This window comes from Equus przewalskii, chromosome 14, assembly GCF_037783145.1.
Source record: "Equus przewalskii isolate Varuska chromosome 14, EquPr2, whole genome shotgun sequence".
In the NCBI taxonomy this organism is placed as follows: domain Eukaryota; kingdom Metazoa; phylum Chordata; class Mammalia; order Perissodactyla; family Equidae; genus Equus; species Equus przewalskii.
In genome coordinates, this window is record NC_091844.1 from 58485447 (window position 1) to 58508028 (window position 22582).

The window sequence follows — 22582 nt, forward strand, 5'->3', positions numbered from 1 at the left end:
ATGGCATCTATTCATTCTTGCCATTAACTTTATCACAGTGAGGTTGAAATTCAGAATGATTTTCCCCCTAGATAATACAAGGAATGTTTAGTCTCTTAATTGCCTAATTAAGAAACTAATACACTGACAGTTAGTTTTCCCTTAACTGTGTTTGTAGTATAAATTATACCATATATGAAAAGCCTGATTTTGGTATTCTTTGATTTAAAAGTAAATTGTAAGTGAAGAACACTATTTAATATATTTGTTGCTTAGTTGTTATTTTCCTATTTTCCAAGGAACGTGTTCAAAAAAGTTTCCCTCATCCGATTGATAAGTGGGCAATAGCTGATGCCCAGTCAGCTATTGAAAAGAGGAAGCGAAGAAACCCTTTATCTCTCCCAGTAGAAAAAATTCATCCTTTATTAAAGGTAAAGCTGGAATACTGCCGTCTTGCCTTTTAAAAGCAAAATAAAACCCATGATTTGCAAACACTAAGGATATATTTTATGGACGACAGAAACAACTGAAGATTAAAATTCTCTCATTTTAATTTTTCCAGGAATTCATGTCATAGGGAGGGATGGTATGATAATATGAAAGTATGAGTTGGGCAACATGATTTAAAGTAATTTCATATCAACAGTAATAATCAAGCAAATTGAAAGAACTAAGAAAGTTATAATTGTGGATTTTGTTCATCTTACTGGAAACTCAAAGAGAGTTTATAAAACTCCTTTCTTGTTTGTTAGACCCAGTTGCCCCCATAAATCCTTGAGATTTTAATCCTTTACATCATCAGGTGTGTAGAGACCTCTGTGAGACTGCCATAGGTCTCTTTGTAGTCTTTGAAAAAAATTCACTAAAGCTCACCTAAAACCATCCAGTCCTACTTGTCATTTAAATGAGTAGTCAGTTGAAAATTTCTCCAGAGCTAATAGAAAGAATAATTGCTAGAACCTCTGCTAATGCTTTCTATTTTATTTAATATAATGAATGAACTATTGATTTAACTCTCCCATCAAAAATATAGGTATTATAATTAAAACCTTAATAGTTTTGATATCAGTGATTTTATACGTACTATAATAGAAGCAAATTGCCAATGCTTGCATATATTACCTCTAAGTTTTATTACCCAACAAAGTTATCATCCTCAGTTTGTAGATAAGGTAACTGAGGCAGAAGGTGATTTAGTTACCTTTTAGTCCAGGTTCACAGGGCTCTACGTGATACTTTTAGGAAATCCAGATCTGTTTGTTCTTTTCCAAGATTTAAGGCTAAACACTTGGGTGATGTAAGACTGTGGAAAGGTTATGTTGTACTTGAGTTGTTTGAATAGAAATATCTACCTATGTCTTACTAACTGGTCTGAGGAAATAAGTGCAAGTTATAGAAATTACTAAACTATTAGTAATTGTATACTTCTTTATAATTTGTCTTCTCATGATTTTTACTAGTCATACATTGAAGTATATTCTAAGAGAATTAACAAATTGAGGTATGTGCATGCTGTATTAATGACCCTAAATTTTGAGTTTTATGATCTAATTGTGTATATCATTTCAATTTATTGATACATCCTTATCACTATAAACATTTAATAGTTTTTACATATCCTTAAAGGTAAATGCAGCCTCTACCCAACTTATAAGTAAACTTCTTATTTCAAAGTTGGGTTTTTTCCCCCTTAATTGGATTGTTTAGAAAATAGAATTTCTTTTCCTATAGGAACTGGTCAGCCCCACAAAAGCCCATACTTTCTTTGAAGTCTAATGATAGGACTATTTAATGTGCTTTTAATAACTGCTATTGTTCAATAGGACATACCATGAATTTTTTTCCATAGATACAGCTCAGATACCAGGAATGTGCCACTAGGATTTTGGGAAGTCCAGATTTCTTTGGAAAGAAGGATAAAAGTATAAGGCTAGTAGATAGTCCCAGATACTAATAATATATTACCCCTTATTCTGCATAAAGGGAAAAACCTCTTTTGTCATAGTTAATTCCAGGTATTTTAAATTAGGTAACACAATGAGCATTTCTCCTCTTCCCCCAAACTTGAGCTTCCCTTCCTGGGTTAGGGCTTATCTATTTAGTAGTCTATACTACTTAAATATTTTACATGATCATAGGTAATTTTGCCTTACCTTTTCTTAGTTTACATTTTCAAATAGTGATATGTATCCAATAGCAATTCTTGGTGAACCGCTTAAGATTAAATACTGTTGGTAATCACAGGCCTCAGTAAAAGTGAAGCTAAATTGTATATGTTTTCTATTTTTAATCAGTGCGTCAAATTTATAGTATATGATTTTTCAACATGCTTTTCTTTTAATTTTTTAGGAGGTCCTAGGTTATAAAATTGACCACCAGGTTTCTGTTTACATAGTAGCAGTATTAGAGTATATTTCTGCAGACATTTTAAAGCTGGTAGGGAATTATGTACGGAATATACGGCATTATGAAATTACAAAACAAGATATTAAAGTGGCAATGTGTGCTGATAAGGTAAGATACTGATCTTCTATATGTTTTGTTCTTAAATTTTTATTTATGACTTATTGGATGCTAATAACATTACTATTCAGACAGAATAAAACTGTTCATTATGTGTTAGGATATATTTCCAGTAGCCTAATAGCAAGTACTCAGGATATCACTTTACAGAAAGAGTATTATATACATAGTATTAAAATGTGTTTAAACACGTCATGCAGTTTTCCTTTTATGTGTTGCTACAAGTAGAGTTAATAACAGTAATAATCTCTTAGTGAATTTTGTAAAATTTTATTTGGATTGGAAGACTTAGAAGGTTATGGATTTACTTGAAAACAGTTTTTGAAAATGTAAAAATACTAAACTCTTGAGAGTTTTATTTCAATACCTAGCTTTCGTTAGATACTACTTATATGGTTTTACTATAATAATTTTAAGAGCAAACATTTATTGAAAGTTAAGCATTTATGTGACTTATCTCATTTGGCCCTTATGAAATCCCTCTAAGGTAGATGTTCTTATTTACATTTTATAAAAGGGAAACTGAAGTTGAGAGAGAGAAAGAAATTGGTCTAGAATTTTCTGAGAAGTTTCAAAGCCTAGACTTGAACTCTAGATCAGCGTGAGTCTAAAGTTCTTATTACACTGTACTGTCTCAGTATTTTCATTTTATAAAAATGATTTTGCGGAAAAGAAAATATTTTCTGATGAGGCATTTCATTCTGTTTTTTCTCCCTATACTCTTATTGATTTGGAATATTCTTTCTGATTACTGAATCCACTTAATTGTGTTTTAGTGTTTATTTGTTCTTTCAGAATGTGAACATATAGAGTAAAAATCACCTGATCTGAAGAAGGATTTCAAATGTTTTGATATTTTTAAGTGAATAAGTATTTTGTTTTTAAAATTATTTTTCAATGAATATAAAATACTTGATACTTTTAAATGAATCAGATAAAATATTTTTGAGTATGTACTATGTGCTCAGACAGGGAGGAGATGAAAGAGAAGTATAAAACAAGCCCCAGAGTTGATGAAGGGGTACTTATATTTGTGAGACAAGCAGAAAGTAATACAAGATAAACTATTATTTGTGTTATAGGGATAATAATGTAGAAGTTCACAGAAGGGGGAAGATAAGCTTCAGCAAGAGTAATAATAGTAGAATTCATGGAAAAAAAACCAGTTGTTTAGATTAGTCTCCAACAAATGTAGGCAAAGAGGCCAACTAGAAGGCTGTAAGAGTTGTTCAAATACAAGGTGGTGAGGCCCTGAATGAGGCGGTGATGGCAAGGGTATGAAGCGGAGGGAACCAATTCAGAGAGAAATCCAAGATAGGATCTGGGAATAAATTAGAAGTAATAGGTTAACAAGAGAGACAGACAAATAGATAGACACTAGTATCGATAGAGAATTTGAAGGAGGCAGTTTGTGATAACTAGATGTAGAATTCTGTTTTAGAGAAGCTGTGGAGGGGGTGGTGGCAATGTATCCAAGAAGAGATAGTTGTGTGTCTGCTTTTTATTATTTAAGAACTGTATTCAAAGAACAACTTAGGGTACTTAACTTCAAATTTGACTATAAATTCCTTTTTTATTATACTTTTGTTTCTATCTCTGACTGTGTAGGTATTGATGGATATGTTTCATCAAGATGTAGAAGATATAAATATATTATCTTTAACTGATGAAGAACCTTCCACCTCAGGAGAGCAAACTTATTATGATTTGGTAAAAGCATTTATGGCAGAAATTCGACAATACATAAGGGAACTAAATTTAATTATAAAAGTTTTTAGAGAGCCCTTTGTCTCCAATTCAAAATTGTTTTCAGCTAATGTAAGTATCATTGTGTACATGTATATCATTGCATGTGTTGTGAATTTTACCTTGCTACTCAAATTTGAATTTGTATAGTTCATGATTGCTAATTTGTCATTTTTTTTTAAGTTGTGGGATTTAATTCATAGTGACTATGAGTGCAGTCACTTCAACAGTTTCAATAACTTAATCATCAGAAATTAAAAGCCAAAATCTAAACTAGACTGATTGTATAAGTGCAAATAAATTCATAGAATCTTCCATGTTCTCCAAAGAATAAAGCCTCTTGTTTAGGTGGAAGATATTTTTGTTTAATTTTACTCATTTGAGTCATTCAACCAACACTTCATCAGTTCTGCCTATCTTGTTAAGCGCCATACTTGGCAATGGGGATTCAAAGATGAACAAGAAACAGTTCCTTCCCTCAAGTTTAGTCAAGACAGAGATGTAAACTTCAAATTAAATTGCAATTCAATGTGGTAATTACCATAATAGAAGTATGAAAACAGTATTTTTGGGAGCACGGAGGAGGGAGCCATTAATCTTGAGAATTAGAGAAGGACTTAGTGATCTTACAGTAGTAAGATTGGGTACTGGGGAAATGCTGAGTGAGAACAGTTGAGATTGTCTTAGGGAGTTGCGTTCTAGTAATTCCTAGAACTGTAGCCACACAGCTGTGGTTGACTGATAGAGAAGCAGTGCTCACTACAAAGGCTGAGACCGGGGTCAGTTTTTGGCAGAGTCAACATTAAAAAGTAAAGGAGTAGGGGCTGGCACGGTGGCATAGTGATTAGGTTCCTGTGCTCTGCTTCAGTGGCCCAGGGTTCATGGATTTGGATCCCAGGCGTGGACCTGCACACCACTCATGAAGCCGTGCTGAAGTGGCATCCCACATACAAAATAGAGGAAGACTGTCACAGATGTTAGCTTAGCGACAATCTTCCTCACAAAAAAAAAAAAAGTAGAAAAAAAATAGGTGTACAGTAGTCACCCTTTATCCACAGTTTCACTTTCTGTGGTTTCAGTTACCTGTGGTCAACTGTAGTCTCAAAATATTAAATGGAAAATTCCAGAAATAAACAATTCATAAGTTTTAAATTGTGCTCTGTTCTGAGTAGTATGATGAAATCTTATACTTTCCCACCTAGAATGTGAATCATCCCTTTGTCCTGTGTATCCACGCTGTATACACTACTCACCTGTTAGTCACTTAGTAGCTCTCTCAGTTATCAGATGACTATATCAGTATCACAGTGCTTGTGTTCAAGTAACACTTACTTTACTTAATAATGGCCCCAAAGCGCATGAGTAGTGATGCTGGCAATTCGGATATGCCAAAGAGAAGTTATTGTTGTTAATCTCACTGTGCCTCATTTATAAATTGAACTTTATTGTAGGTATGTATGTATAGGGCAAACAGTATATTGAGAGTTCGGACTATCAGTGGTTTCAGGCATCCGCTGGGGGTCTACTATATCTTATTGGATATGAATCATGCCTCACAGTTGATTTGACAAAAAAAATAGTCACTGATAATCAAATAAAAAAATAGTAATTGAACATTATATTTGCATTAAAATTGGAATCGTAATTCTTGTTTCCAGCAAACTAGTACTTGTTTTTCAATTATCTAAGCATTTTTCGAAAAGTTAAGATTGGCAATATTCACTGTTGTAAGGATTTGACAAAACTGTTACTCCCCTGAACAACTTATATGAGGGTAAACCAGTGGACTCTTTTTTAGAAAATATCTGTTGACATTTTAAATACTAACCCCATGACAAAAGTCTTTCTCCAGGAATCTAACCTTCAGGAAATCTTACAGAAGTCACAAAGTGTTGTATTGAGCATTCTTGTATGCATATATATTTGTAATAAAAATAAGATAATAGAAGAGTAGAATGAATAAATGAGGTCAAAGGGGACTATACGGATTCTTTGCCCTTACTGGTAGAACAAGAGCTTGGCATGCCACAAGAAAGCCTGAGTAAGAGAAGAGCTGGGTCAGACAGGAGGCACACATAAAGTGCTTCTGCTGCATGCCGAAGTGTGGTGGTTGTCTTGAGGAAAAGCGCTGTGGGATTGTTTGAGTTGCAAAGTGAACTAGTGACTTTTTTCGTGAAACATTACTTTTACCTGAAAGAATGATTGACAAACTATGGTTATTCAGACTTGTGTATTTGGCAGACTGTTCTCAAAAATGAACGAAATGGGGGAAGAAAATGAATGAAGTGAAGCTGTCACTTTAAGGAAAATAACTGGTGTTTGTTGACAGTGATAAAATTTGAGCTTTCAAGTGAAATTAGAATTTTTGAAAATTTGTATCCACTCCCATGATCGGTGGTGATACAAATGGATTTGGTCTTTTAATACTGTATAGTGAAATGTGTTAGCATTTGGAATATCTGCAGAACTCAGTGGACCAATATTTTTCAAGTGACCAAATTCGTAATGCTACAAAAATCACACATGGGTAAAGGATCCATTCGAAGTTCAGAATAGACTAATGGATTTTAAAGTAACCATACAAAATTTATATGGTTTCAGATTACGGATTATTACTGACCTTCAAGAAACTAACATTTGTTGAGTTTTGGTGTAATATCATAAAAGGATATTCACTCCATCTATATGCAATGTCCAGAACAGGCAAATCTATAGAGATAGAAAGATTAGTGGCTGCCAGTGACTGAGGGGAAGAGAAGAATGGAGTGTGTTGCTAATGGATACAGGCTTTCTTTTTGCGGTGATGAAGATATTCTGGAGTTTGCTAGTGGTGATGTTTGAAAAGCTCTGTGAATATATAAAAATCATTGAATAGTACACTTTAAAAGGGTAAATTTTATGGTGTGTGACATATCTCCATAAAGTATACAGAATAAGAAAAGAGTATCTGCAATTATTTGAATAGACTATTAAAATACTCCTTCCTTTTCCAACTATATATCTGTGTAAGGCTAGATCTTCTTCATATGTATTAACCAAAACAATGTATCACAACAGATTGAATGCAGAAATATATATGCAGCTTTCTTCTATTAAGCTAGATGTTAGAGATTTGCAAAAACACAAAACAGTGCCTTTCTTCTCACTAAATTTTTTGTTTGTTTTAGAAAAATACAGTTACTTTTCATAAAAGTGCTATTTTAAAATTTTCTGGTTTTAACTTTCAATATAGTAAATATTGATAGATACAATTATAAACAAAAGCCTTTTGGAGTCTTCAGTAATTTTTAAGAACATGAAGGAGTCCTGAGACCAAACAGTTTGAGAACCACTGACCTAGAGAAATGTATTTGCAAATTGTAGATCATTGCAAAGGAAATTCTTGAATTGTCTTATATTTGTAAATAATTAAAATTTCTCACATATCTGCCATGTTAAATTTCATGATTGTAAAATGACTGATTGGCTCAAAATTTGTTTTATATTATACAACCTAACTGAATTAATGTGTTTTTCCTCCCTACAGGATGTAGAAAATATATTTAGTCGTATAGTAGATATACACGAACTTAGTGTAAAGTTACTGGGCCACATAGAAGATACTGTAGAAATGACAGATGAAGGCAGTCCCCATCCATTAGTAGGAAGCTGCTTTGAAGACTTAGCAGAGGTAAATACTTTGATTATATACCCCAAAAAATCTGCATAAAAACCCTATATTTGCATTAAAATTGGAATCGTAATTCTTGTTTCTAGCTAAAGTCATAATACTAACTGCTGACTATTCAGCTGTATTGCCCCTTCCTCATAGGGTTATTGTCAACATTTGTTTCTACTATCTTATGAGACATAGAAAAAGTAATCTCTCATCCGTTTTTAAAAAGTGGATCCCACAGAGGGGAGGCATTTACAGCTGACACTCAATCATCTGTCTTACATAGCAAGGTTAAGAAAAGTCGATGAATGCCCTATCAATGAAGAGGCCACAGGGCTTGGATCTGAGGTCAGACTACTTGTGTTCCAGTGTAAACTCTGCTACTTACTAGTTGTATGTGACTGTGGGCAGTTGTTTTCACATCTCTCAATCTCCATATCTATGTAAAATAAGGATAATAATAGGACTCAGGATTTTTGTGAAAATTAAATAAAATAACCTACTTGAAATATTTAGATAACCACCTTCACACAGTAAGCTGCTCGATATATGATAAAAGCACATTATTATTTAGATTAGGAGGGGTGAAGTGAATAGGAAAATCTAGTCCAGGACCTAGACGATTCAGACCCATAGGGACAGAAAAATGATAACCCTCTCCTTTGATGTTTCAGATGCAAAAATATATGAGTTAGTCTAATAAGTTGTCATTGATAGCCATTCTGAGATTTCTAGCTCTTGTTTTGTTCTTGCATATTATAATTTATTATAATTATTACATGTCTGATAGAGATGTGCTATGTGATGACAGCTTGGATTCCCACCCAGTTAGTTGTCAATTTTTTCTCTTGAGATAAATTACTTTAGAATGATAATACTAGGTGCCATTTATTCAGCGCTTAGCATATGCATATGCCATATGCTATTGTAAGCACTTTATATATGATATCTCATTTAATTCCTAAAACAACCCCTTGAAGTAGGTATTATCTACATTTTCCATGAGGAAACTGGCTTAGAGAGAATAAGTAGTTTGTCAAACGTGACATGGCTAATAAGTAGTACAATTGGAATTAGAACCTGGGTTTCTACAGACTCTAAAGGCATGCTTTTAAGCCACTATGCTGTATAGCCTTTCCTTTATGTATATAGTTGTCATAAAAATTCTATAATAAGAGTTTATTGAAAGAGGAGGAGGGCAAACATTATTTGCTGTATGTGATAATTTCTAGAATTCAAGAGACCTAAGATGTAAGCATCTAATCACATTTTTGTTCCTCTTTCCCATCTACTCTATTCATACCTGACTCCCTCCTGTTGTTATTGTTGAAACCTTATTGTCCATTCTTGTAAAATCTACAATGGACTACAATTTCTGGTGTTATATTATTATAGGAATTTTTAGGTGGGAAGTCAATTGAAAAAACTGAAATTAGGAAATGAACTAGGAGTCAGTTCAAGGAATTCAGGATGACTTGGAACTTTATATACCGTATTGCATTTCGCAAAGGACGGAACTCAGGTCTTCTGATTTTGGATCTTGTGTTATTATTTAATCTTTCCTTTAAAAGACAATCTAAGAAACAACATTAAGGGTAACTTAACATAAATGTCATTTGTTTTGTCATTCCCTCACTTCCTTCTGCTGCACTCTTCCACTAGATGTCCTCTTCTTCTTTCTAGAATTACCCTTCATAGAAATGAGCTCTTGCTAGAATCTAGAGCAAAAGGGTTTTTTTTCTTACCTGGAATAGGACACAGGATGGAAGAGAGTAGAGATCCTACCTCCTGCTAAAATCAAGACATTACTCTCTTTTTCCTCAGGAATCATCAAAAACAGTAGATTCTACTCTTTTAGACCTAACCATTAGAGTTGTTTAATTTATTAATGATTTATGATGGTAAAGTTTTTGGCAATTTTATTAAATTGTTTGTTTTGTGAAAACCGTAACAATGAATTTTAGATGATATAAAAACTGTGCTCTCTGGCTTACCGAATGTGAAAGTAAAAGTCTACCACTAAGAAATAACCATGAGAAAATGAATGTCTGGCACTAGTATTCTAAATGTTTATACTTTGCTTAGTTGTAGAGATCTATATTCTTTTGTTGTTTAGGCTAAACTCTGTTTTCAAGAACCAAAAGTCTGCCCATTTTGATGACGTTTGTTGATAATACTCTACTAGAGATGTCATAACATATAAGGATCCCATTACTCATCAGAAGGAACTGATCTACTGCCTTACTTGAGAATATTAGATTTATTCTATTAAAATTGTAATTAATAGCCATGTAATTTTGTTTTGAGGCTTTAAAAGGAATATATAATTGTGCTGGCATAGATGTGTTGTAAGTTAATCTTTCTGTGTTTATGGTGGTAAGTTATGTTTTACCTTGGAGAAAAATTATTTATGTTTTCCCTTCTTTATTTTCTGAGGAACTGGCATTTGATCCATATGAATCATATGCTCGAGATATTTTACGACCTGGCTTTCATGATCATTTCCTTAGTCAGCTATCAAAGCCTGGAGCAGCACTCTATTTGCAGGTACAGTAATTTTTAAATCAAGATATATGATATCTGAAAAGTAAACTTAAAAAAAAATTAAATCACTTTGTTTTCTAGTCAATAGGCGAAGGTTTCAAAGAAGCTGTTCAGTATGTTTTACCCAGGCTACTTCTAGCCCCTGTTTACCACTGTCTACATTACTTTGAACTTTTGAAGGTAAGAAAATTATTACTGCAACTTGTAAAATATTGAAGTGTGATGCAATTTTTTACCAATTCATTTGTGAACTATTATGTGAGCATCCATGAACATTAGTCTGTATCTGTTTTCTTTTTCTAGTTAAGAAGCAAATGTAAGTGAATCTGCAAAAAGAGTGGCATATTTTCTCCAGTTTTAATAGAGAGTTTTAAAGCAATCATCAGATTTTTTAATCCTGTGCCCTTACTTTTTGTTTACGTGGCCGATGATTTGGAGACAACCTTGGATTTATGCATCCAAGTCTCCATTTTGAGACCTCAGCAGATTCAGGGTTTTAGATAAGGGACCCAGTGTGGGAATGGGCCAAAGTAATGGGGAAGCTTAATTATCTAATTTTCATAGCCCAAGTTTGCAACTCTCTCTATAAAACTGCTTATCATTACTTTAGAAACAGTGAACTATATATAGTCATGGTAAAAATTCCCCCTTTGATCACAGTTCAAAATACTCAATTTAAGAAGCACTGACTGAAAGGAAAGAGTATTGCTTCCCCCCCCTTTTTCTGTTAGTCACTGAAATTAACTAAGGAAAAAAGGAACCTTAGTTTGTATAAATTCTAATTCAATAGCATAGCTCAAAGTGAATTACTTTTAAATATCTTATGTATTGATGTCTCCTTTGGATTATGGATAATATGTCCTAAAAAACATCAAATTTTTTTCAAAAATTTAAAATAATGAATGAGATAATAAAGATATTCTATTTACCTTTAATGAACTACCCCATAAAGACAAAATAAGACATGCATTAATATTATTTTATTTCTTTAGCTTTTAAAAGAATGTTTCATTAAAGAAAAATTCTGTTTAGTATCATAATTTTGTGTATGAAGAATATATTACTAGAAATCATATTTATAGTTTACAGGAGTACATGATGAAATGGTCTCTGTAATGAACCAGTGAATGAGTAGAAGGCTTATGAATTTAGTAAACTGGAGGAACTCCATCCCTACATTCCCTTCCATTCTGCCAGGTCTCTTTACATTGTAGTAATTTGGACTTCAGTTAGATTTCTCAAGGAAGACTGTTTGAATTGGGAAAGGATTAAGAGTTAAAAGAATTTAATCACCAGTCAGAATTACAGAGCTCTTAGCTCTCTGTTGTAGACTGCAAACAGCATAATATTTAAGGTCTTTGGTAATATAGGATGATTATCTTAAGAGGATAATCAAGAGGGAGCATTTGGTGTGTAAAATCATTCTTTACAAAGAATTCATTATGGCAAACTATAATCATGGGATATTTGCAAATAAGTTTTTATAGAATCCTTCTTCATAAGGGTGTCTCTAACAATGGGATTTTTACCTGAAAATGTAATGAAATTCTGAAGGATAAAGGCCATATGAAATCTTGAAGCAGTTATTAATTTATAAATAAGAATAAGAAGCTTTGACGAAGGTTCAGAAGGCTTTAAAACCTAGTCATTTTAATAAATATAAAAGAAATTAATTATTTACTTCCCCCAAAACAGGCAATTAATAATTTTTTAAACTGTTAAGTCATGGTAATAGAATTTTTATTTATAAGTGCATCATTCAGCAATTTAAGACTTCTCCTGGTTTAAGCAGGTGTATCCCTGGTTCATATTACTGCCTGAGTTCCATTGCAAAATTAGCAATATATTGGAAACTTTGCCTAGTTAATCCCACAGACTGTGATCACCCCTTTTATTCTGCATTTCCTCAGGACTAATGTACTATTTGTACTTATCTTTAATTTATATTTGTTGGTGTGTTGCTTAATTAAATATTTTCATTGAGCAGTATTTTCAAAGTGTATTCTGTGGGATGCTAATCCCATGAGATACTCTAAAAAAAAGTTGGAGGGGAATGTTCAGTGGTCAAATATGTTTAGGGAATACTGTGTCCTTAGTTATTCTCCTAGAAATTTTCAGTGGACGTTAGAATATTAAAGCTTTTGTGAAATTGTGCAATAAAGCAATCTAATTGTTTTCCAGGATTTCTCAAATTAATTAGACCATGGGATCCTTTTAAAATGTACCACATTTCTGGAAGTTATTTTGGGAAACTATCCTAGTGGGTTCCTCCATCAGATGGACTGAAAGACCTTCTAACTCCTAAGCGTCTAAGATTTTTTCCAACTGCATGATTCGTACTAGTTCTAAATTTCTTTTCTTCTGGGTATTGCCATTCGTCTAGATGCCAGTGTGGACTTGGTGATTCTGGACTCAACAATGATTGCATTAACTTGGGGCAGTGGGAACCAGCAAAATGCTAAGACATCAGTGACAATTGGAAACTAGCCATAATTTATCTATGGCATGGAATGGCTTTTGAAAGCTCACCAGAGTAGATAGGAGTCTGATGTTTCTTCTCTGATCCTAGCCCGGTAGCTGCCAGCTGAGTGGCCTGCAACAAGCCAGTTCACCTTTTGAGCCCTGGTTTCCTTATCTGTGAAATGCTTATTTCACTGGGTTGTTCTTTTAACCAAGATAATGTATGTAAAATAACTTCATATATGGTAAAGAATATACATACTGAGTATTGTCGTTACTAGAGGCTTTTCTTCTTGTCCTGCAGATATCTTAAACCAACATTTTACTCCCTTCATTCCTCATGAATTCCCCCTTCCTCTGCCTGCCCAAATCTATACTTTTTCCTATATTCCATATCTTTGTTCATTGCCTCAGGTCCCTTCACCAGAAGCCTTAGTGCCACCCTTGAGTCTTCTCTCTCCTTTTTTAGCAGATCATCATGATTTGACTTCAGAAATGATTCTAGAATCCATCCTCTTCTTTCCATTCCACTGACTGCCTTAGTCCATGCCCTCAGCATGTCTTGCCTGGACTGCTGTAGCAACTTCCTATATGGTCTTTATACCTCATGGAATTCCCAGTTTGAAAAGTGCAGTTGGTTCCCTGTGAACTACAATACAAAGTGTACATTCTTTAGCCTCTCTCCAGCCTCATCTCTCAATACTTGATGTTTACCCACTTTACGCGTTAGCCATAAAAAATTTTGTAGTAGCCCTGGATATGTCAGATCTGTATAGCACTCCGTATCCTTTTCTTTTTTCCCATTTCCCTGGAATTCCTCTTCTGTCTACCTTACCTTTTCATCTGAGAAATTCCTCCTTGTCAAAGAGTTTGTTCAAATGTTGGTTCCTCTGTCAAGTTCCCTTGGTTCCCTGGGCTGGTCCTTTACAGAGCTCCCTCTCTCTTTATACTTCTTTATAGAATTTGTCCCATTTTTATTGTCTACCTTGTCATAAGACTTTGTGCTCCGTGAAGAATGGAACTGAGCCCTGTGTATCTGAATTCTCATGCTTAGTAATGTTTAGCACTTAGACATTCAATAAAATGAATGGCAAAAATAAAATAAATTTTCCTTAGAATTCCTATAAATGTCTATATTTTAAAAGAAGTTTAACTGTAAATTGTATATAATTATATTTATTTTGGAAACATAGAATGCCTTAAACTTTACAAGTTCAGAAAATAAAAGTTTAGTTGTTAATGGTATAAGACTTTATTGTTACTGAAACTGAAAATAAAATATTCTTTTCTTTTTCCAGCAAGTTAAAGTTAGCAGTCAAGTCTTTGGAAGCTTTGATTAATTTTTTCAAATTAAAGTTCATTTTTATGAATTAAAAAAACTTCGTGTGCTTTTGAAAACCACATTGCTCCAATAATGTGGTTTTCTACATGAAGTTTAATTTGCTTTATTGAAAAAATTTAGAGTTGTTTCTTGGGGCTAAGTAAATAAGTAGACCAGTATTTTGAAGGATAGCAAATCAGTACGGCGTTCGGTTCAACAAAAATGTTAACCTTTTATGTTAACATTATTTTAACTCCTTAAGGTATACTCAGACAAATATTAGAAAAAAATCATCTAGGATGATTTTGAACCAATCAGATCCCTAGAGGATTACCTATTCTGTTGCCAGTCTGCTGGGTCCGTATAACCTAGGGAAGAGTAAGGGTCCTTCAATGTAAAAAATTAGGTTCGGGTGCCAGCCCCGTGGCCCAGTAATTAAGTTTGCATGCTCTGCTTCAGGGGCATGGGGTTCGCCAATTTGGATCCTGGGCACAGACCTAGCACTGCTCATCAACCCATGCTGAGGCATCTCACATTAGAGGAACTAGAAGAACCTGCAACTAGGACATACAACTATGTACTGAGGGCCTTTGTGGGGGGGGGGGGGAGAGGAAGATTGGCAACAGATGTTAGGTCAGGGCCAATCTTCCTTAAAAAAAAAAAGGTTCAAATCTCTATTGTTGTATGTACATTAGTGTATTAGTTTCTGAGGGCTGCCAAAGCAAAGCACCACAGACTGAATGGTTTAAAAACAACAGAAACTTATTCTTCCACAGTTCTGGAGACTAGATGTCCGAAATTAGGATTTGACAGAGCCATACCCCCTTTAAAGGCTCTAGGGAAGAATCCTTCCTGCCTCTTCTTAGCTTCTGGTGGATTCCAGCAATTCTTGGCATCCCTTGGCTTATAGATGCCATCACTTCAATCTTTGCCTCCATCTTCACATCGCTTTCTTCACAGCTTCACATTATTCTGTTATCTCTGCATCCAAAGCTGTCTCTCCTTTCTCTTATAAAGACCCCAAATCAAAGATGTAGGGCCCATCCTAATCCAATATGACTTCATCTCAGCTTGATTATATCTGCAAAGACTCAATTTTCAAATAAGATCACATTCACAGGTACCAGGGGTTAGGACTTGAACATATCTTTTGGGGGAACATAGTTCAACCCATTACAGTTAGTTTTTGGTATATTATAAAAATTCATTTTTGTTTTTCTGACTCTCCAGTGTATATTGGCTTTCTTAAACCCATATATGTATATTTTACATTAGGCCAATTGAATTATCATTTCATCCTGATCTTAGATTTTAAAATTTCATGTTAGTTCCACCAAAATCTAGTGAAAAGGCAACAACTGCAGTATTTTTCCAATAGATGGATTATAGGCAGGTAAAAATTCATAGGAATATAAAGTTGCTAACTTAATCATCTGAATAAGACTAAATATATATAATTGGAGCTGGGGTTATCATGTATGCTTTCTCTTAAATGAAAAAATAATAGAAAATTTAACACTTAAAACCTCTATGCCTGACTTAGGTTTTATTGGTAATAAAAAGGACAAGGTTAGCAAAATAATTGAGAGAAAACATATCCAGGTTTAATCTGAACACATCGTAACAATCATGTATTTTTAGGCAAGATTAAATTGAGAACCAATGGAATAATAAGTATTGTAGTTGACATTAATTCATCATAACAGTGCAGTGTTTATCTTGATCACAAGCTTTATTTTAGGAAATAAGGTTGCTAAAGACTGTAATCTGAGTGCTCACATGGTTGGACCTTGCTAGATGTTAAAATTTAACATGAAATTTTCTAATATTCCTAGATTTTTGTGTACTAGACTGACTTGAAGAATAGTTCTTAACTTTTTCCCCTTAACATCACAAATAGTACAAAAATTGTAGCCCCAAATGCTTAAGTACAGGAATTGTGGGAAAGGATTACAGATAACAACTTAGAACTGAATGTGCAGTGAGTGGAAAACTTAGGATCAAGAACTGAGAAATGTTGAAAGTAGTTTTTCCTCCCAAAGTAGTCCCTTTTTTTTAATGCTTCATAAAACAAATTGGAAAAGGCAAACATGAACATTGTTCTACATTATACACTTTAAATACCCACTAGTGGCCTTCACATAGTCTGCCAAAAGCTCTTTGTAAAGAAATACACTCTGCAGACCCCTACTATGAATATCCTGTATGCATTGTTAATGGCTTTGGTTTGCTGCTTTTCTAGTTTGGGAGCTGGACAGTATCATTCTACTTTAGATAATTTTTTATACACTTTTTTTCTGTGTTCTGCATCTGGTTTAATTGCTCTATGCTTCAGGCCATTTTTTATACTCTCCATGAGCTGATGTCTTAATACCAGCAATAAGAGGAAATTTAGAAAACATTTCTTCTCTCTGAGTATCATAAAAATAAGCCCAGAAAAGAGGCCAGCCCGGTGGCTCAGTGGTTAAGTTCACATGTTCCGCTTTGGCGGGCCGGGGTTCGCCGGTTCAGATCCCTGCTGCGGACCTATGTACCACTTGGCAAGCCATGCTGTGGTAGGCATCCCACATATAAAGTAGAGAAGGATGGGCATGGATGTTAGCTCAGGGCCAGTCTTCCTCAGCAAAAAAAGAGGAGGATTGGTGGCAGATGTTAGCTCAGGGTTAAACTTCCTCAAAAAAAAAAAAATAATAATAATAATAAAAAGAGCCCAGAAGAGGTCTGTCTAGCTTCCATTCCCCTGAACTAGCTTTCTAAATTGAGAAATTATTATCCAGAAACCATGGGCTCAAAGCAGTGCACTGAGTGGTATCATATCTGACCACAGATGTTGAATGTTTAAAGTTAAACGTAGGATGGTATAATTCAGGAACCATCATAAACAAACAGCTGACTATTGTACTACTCCACTTTTTAATTTTAAATCAACTTGCTATGAGGGGCATTTATAGTTTTGGTAATTTTTTCTCTGATAAGAACAGAGAGATAGTTTTAAAAGGTATTTTGTTTTCATACATGAGATATCCTAATATTTTTTAGGATTGATTGCCTGTTTAAAGTTTGAGACTTCTCTCCATACTTCAGATTTTAACTTGCTGTTACATTATTGCATTTTTTGCCATTTTGCTCTCACTTTCTCTCCTGGAACACAAGTTACATGTATGTTGAACCACTTTATGTTGTCCCACAGATCTCTGAAACTGTTCATTGTTCTTAAGTCTTTTTTTCTCTTTGTTCTTCAAATTGGTCATTTCTATTGATCTGTCAATAGAACTGTTAGTTATAATTATTTATTCTAGAATTTCCATTTGGATTTTGTTTTATAGTTTCCAGAGACTCCCTATCTGTCCACTCAGTAAGACCATGTTTTCCTTTAATTCTTTGAACATGATCATGAAAGTCATTTTGAAGTCTTTCCTAAATCCAACATCTGGGCCCACTTGGAGTCAGTTTCTATTAACTGCCTTTTTCCCTGAATATGCACATTTTCCTGGGGTTTTTTTACTAGTTAACAACTCTGGATTCTGTTGTGTGGAGGATTGTTGTGGGTTTTTTAGGATTTCTATATGCTGATTTTTCAGCCTGACTCTCTTGGATCTCCCCTACACTTAGATGATTTGGCAGTCAAACAAGTGTTTGGGCAAAGACTCTGTTCAGCTTTGGGGGCACAGTCTCTGTGGTTCCCTTACACCTGGAGATTCCCCCTTAATTTCCAGCTGCTCTGCCAACCTCAGGCTCTATCCTCTGGCACTTTAAACCACTAAGGCTTCAGCTTCCTGCTGCCTGAGCTGTGTACAGTTGGGAAATAAATTCCATTTAAGAAAAGCAGCAGAACTCATCCACTGCTGCTCCATCTATCAAGAGTATATTCCTTTTTGGTCTCTGCTTCCTTTTTTGCCAGGCTCCCTGTGGTCTTCCCACCCATGGAGAGTTTAGCCAGGTATCTGGGTAGAGTTTCTTCTCAGATTTGGGATCACAACCCTTCTGCAGTTCATTCACTTCCAGATTTCCCCCTTAAATTTCCTCTTAAACTCTGCTCTCTTTCATCTCTAGCCTGTAAAGCTACTCCTTTCCTCTAGTTCTTGCCCACTGTCACCATGGGAGGTTAGGGAAAGCCCTCATCTCAAAAGTGTACACTTTCTAGTTGCAGCTTTTCAAGAGTAATTGCACTGCTGGCTTATGCTTTCTTTTAGATGTTTTCTAGTGCCTATAGTTATTTTTTATATTTTATCCAGATTGTATAATTCTTATCTGTGGGAGGGTTCTCAAGACTTCTTCACTCCACCACCATTACTGAAAGCTCTTGCATTTTAATAGCTCTTCTTCAGTATTTGTTATGGCTATGGTGTCTACAAAGTAGGAGGGGAAACAGTAAAGGGTTGCCAACTCAGGTTTCTCAGGTAGGTGGGAGAGCTGCTAATGTTAGAAAATATATTTTAATGAATTCAAAGATAGGAATAGTTGGATCCTGTTTAAAATATTATTTGAATATTGTGCATGTTTAAAAATCAGTTGCATTTATTTTTTTTAATTGCTCTTACTTATTCTTAAATCATCTTTTGTCTTTTCCCTTACCTAGATGCCATGCTTGGGTTTGAAATATTCCCAAACAAAAACAGTACACAAATTTAATCCAATTAGAGGAAATTGTAAAATATTTTTACAATTAACTAGGATTATTTTAATCTGAAAAACACAACAGTGATACTTAGAAACATCTTTCCCTGTTTTTCTTTTTTTGCTGTTGTGTAATGACTTCTTCATCAAATAAATTTTCTTTTTTAGCTAGAAATTCACCTGACCTTCTCCTTTTCTTTAAAAAGCTAATAATAAAAATAAACTTGGCCTCACTGTAACAATAGTGATTCTAAGTCAAAATGAAAGGAGCTTGGTAACCCTATTCACCAGCATTTTGGCTGCTTTCAGTATGTTGCAGTTTTTTTTTTTAAGGTGTAAAATTTTTTTCTTTCATTAAGTGCCTCTCTATTTTAAAACGTTTTCAGAATTTCTAATATTTAACTTGGGAATTAGTTTACTAATAGAGAATAGTAAATAATACTTTTATCATTATCTGCCTCTATCATTCTTTTGATTGGACATGCTGAAAAACTTTTTCAGAGACAGTTTTAATTCCTATTATATATTTAAATGATTATATTAATTTTATTTTCCATTTGTATGGGCAACAAAAAAATACAAAGGGGGATGAATAAAGCCAATTTAGTAAAATCTTAAGAACTGCCCAATATGGATGAAGGATATGAGTATTATTTTATTCTCTCTGCTTTTAAGTACTTTGCAAATTTTATAATAAAATTTTAAGTACCCATTTTAATTAATAAGAAACCCCAAATAAAATGTCTAATTGTAAACCTTAGTGTAAAGTTTTTTTAATCATAAACTTTAAACTGACTGAATCAACAATAAATTTTTTGTGTTTTCCCTTCTCTTGGTTAAATGTATTTTTAAAATTAATATTTGAATTCTCAATAGATAAAATGTTGCTGTAAATATTTAGATGTTGCCATTTACTTTTTTTAAAACCTTAAAATCTTATGAGTTTTTTGGTTACTGCACATTTCAGATTGGAAATTGAACTTACCCTCAGTCTGATTACTAAAACCATTAAAAGCCCATTTTGAGAATGAAGATATTCTACTCTGATAGGTATACAGAAAGCTGAAGAGCAGATATTTAGCATCTGCTGAAAGTGTTAAATTATTACTTTTTTAAAAACAGCTCTATTGAGATATAATTTACATGTCATAGTGTTCTCCATTAAAAACTGTGTGTGTGTGTATTTTAATACTTCGGCTCCCAAGCACATGTAGGGGAGGAAAGTTTTTTCTTCAGTCCTCCTAGAGTCCCTGACTAGGTCTGAAAAGTAAACAGACAAAGACAGATTAACAGGAGAAAAGCATACAAATTTATTTAATATAAGTTTCACGTGACACAGAAGCCTTGGCATATTGAATATTTTAAGCTGAAGGAGTTTGAGGAAACAGAAGCAGGAAGGTCACTGACCTTCTTCTTCCTTTCTGCTGTTTCCTCAAACTCTTTCAATTTAAAATACTCAGATGCAGCATGGCATCTTTTGGGGTAGCGTGTCCTGAACCACATCACACCTTCTTCTTCCCTTACTCCCAATCCCATCATTTACTCATGAAGTTAATCTAGAAAAAGCAGTGACCCTTTGCTGTCAGGTAACAAACCTGTCATACCAAAAGTCAATTTTGGCCGATTGAAGAAAATCAGGAACTTGTGCTGGTCTCATTTGGATTAAAGGGATTCAATGAAGACAGGAGTATAAAGAGGAAAATGGGGAAATGTAAGCTATTCATTGTCCAGCTGTCTGTTGAACACTCTTCTTGTTGTGTGAGCACCTCAAATTCACTTTCTTCAAAACTTGCTCTCTTCCCTAGCAAAACTATCTTTCCGTGCTCATTCTCTCAGTGAGTAGTCCCACTACCATCTAGTTCTTCAAAATAGAAATCTGGAAATCCTCACCTCTTCTCCCTCATTCTCTACATCATATCCACTTGGTCACTAAGTAAGTCCTTTTCATTCTTGACAAGGATCTTCTTTTGGGTTCATCATCTTTTGATTTCCTCTCAATACTCTGTGAGGGTTACGATCATCTCATCTGGGTTATCACAAATCTCCCTTTAGTTTTGCCTTTTCTATCTCCCCTTCCCCACCAGTCTGCTCTTGACAGGATAACCAAACCAAAGCTATCTTTCTAAAATGTAAATTTGATCATGTTAGTCACTAGCCTAAAACCCCATTGCTCCAGGTTAATGTTCAAGTTCCTAAGAAGGCTTACAGTCATGACTTGGTCCCTATTTATTTCTCCAACATCTTGATTCATCACCTCTCCCCACTCTCTATCCTTCCCACCCATCAGGCTCTACCCTTCAGCCAGTTTTCCTCAATCCTGGTCCTAAAAGTCTCTAAGTCACACGTGCTTTTTCTTCTGCCTGTACAGTGTTGTACTTCAGTATTGTACTTCTGTTTCCCCATGGTTAATCCATTCTTATCCTTCAGGTCTTGTAGTCATTTCCTTCTGGAAGCTATCTTTCTCTGTCATTCTCTCTCCCTTTATTACGTCAAAGGCTCTTGCTGTGTATTTCTGGAGTGCCCTATATTTTCCCCATCATAGTACTTTGTCAGTCATTTATCTTCTCTTATACTCTAAGCTCTAACAGCTCGGACCAGATTTGACATGTTCACCATCATGTTTTCATTGCTTATAAATAAGGGGTGGTTAAATATTTATTAAAAATTAATTCTGATTGAGACTTGGCTGACTTCCTCTGTAGATCTCCCCTTTTGAGTTTTTTTTTTTCACTCAGCTACTATTAATATTATAAATAGTTTGTAAAAGTATACAAAAGACCACTTAATTATCTCAAAATTTGTGACTTTCCTCAAAAAGCCTTGAGAATTTTGCTTTTATTTCCTAATAGTGAATTATAAGTCATGTTACAGTTTATATTTTAAGATTTTATTTTTGTATTTTCAACCATTGGCTAATTTAATAAAGATATTGTTTTATTTAAATTACAATTATAGAAGAATTGTACTAATTATACTATAAATTTATACTACTTATTCCATGTAATATATACAACCTTGGTAATGATCATCTGCTTGCTTATCTTAGGGGAAAATGAGAGTTTAGATTGGTTAAGTAAAAGAAGGTCAAATTTTGTTAATATCACTAACATCACTTACTGGTTGAAATTTTGTGTACTGTAAGAGAATTATCTGCATATGTAAAATCACTTTAACTCAAAAAATAACTTTTGTGGGAGAAAGGACGGAACTGGTTATGAAATTTACGTCCTGAGTTAACAAGTAGTATGAGTAGGAGGAGTATGAGGAGTCTGCAGACAATATCTAAGCCTCATTTTAGTTAAGAATTCCATCATCTTCACTCATAACTTTTAGTTGTGCAGCTACCATGAAAGAATAGTTAATTTGAGTGTCATTGCCTTTGTCGTTTCATTGCCTTTCTTGTGTTCAGCCTTTAATGGAATATTTTATGACACAGCAAAGAGTCAGGAGCAGTTGGTTTCTGGAATAATTTGGATAATATTCCATACATTTGTTAAGAGGACTACAAAATTAAATTTCTTTTTTTTTTTTTGAGGAAGATTAGCCCTGAGCTAACTACTTCCAGTCCTCCTCTTTTTTGCTAAGGAAGCCTGGCCCTGAGCTAACATCCGTGCCCATCTTCCTCTACTTTTTATATGTGGGACACCTACCACAGCATGGCATGGCAAGCAGTGCCATGTCCGCACCCAGGATCCAAGCCCGGCGAACCCTGGGGTGCCGAGAAGCAGAGTGTGTGA

At 34.3% G+C, this 22582-nt stretch overlaps 1 protein-coding gene across 2 annotated transcripts in view; it reads left to right on the forward strand.

Moving 5' to 3' along the window:
- SOS1 (SOS Ras/Rac guanine nucleotide exchange factor 1) overlaps positions 1-22582 on the forward strand; it is a 151233-nt gene that overhangs the window by 83287 nt on the left and 45364 nt on the right. For both annotated transcript variants that reach the window (XM_070572867.1, XM_070572868.1), the window contains exons 3-8: positions 279-410; positions 2329-2493; positions 4111-4320; positions 7775-7918; positions 10340-10450; positions 10529-10627. In XM_070572867.1, the coding sequence (XP_070428968.1) occupies positions 279-410; positions 2329-2493; positions 4111-4320; positions 7775-7918; positions 10340-10450; positions 10529-10627 (861 nt within the window). The remainder of the gene's footprint in view (positions 1-278; positions 411-2328; positions 2494-4110; positions 4321-7774; positions 7919-10339; positions 10451-10528; positions 10628-22582) is intronic.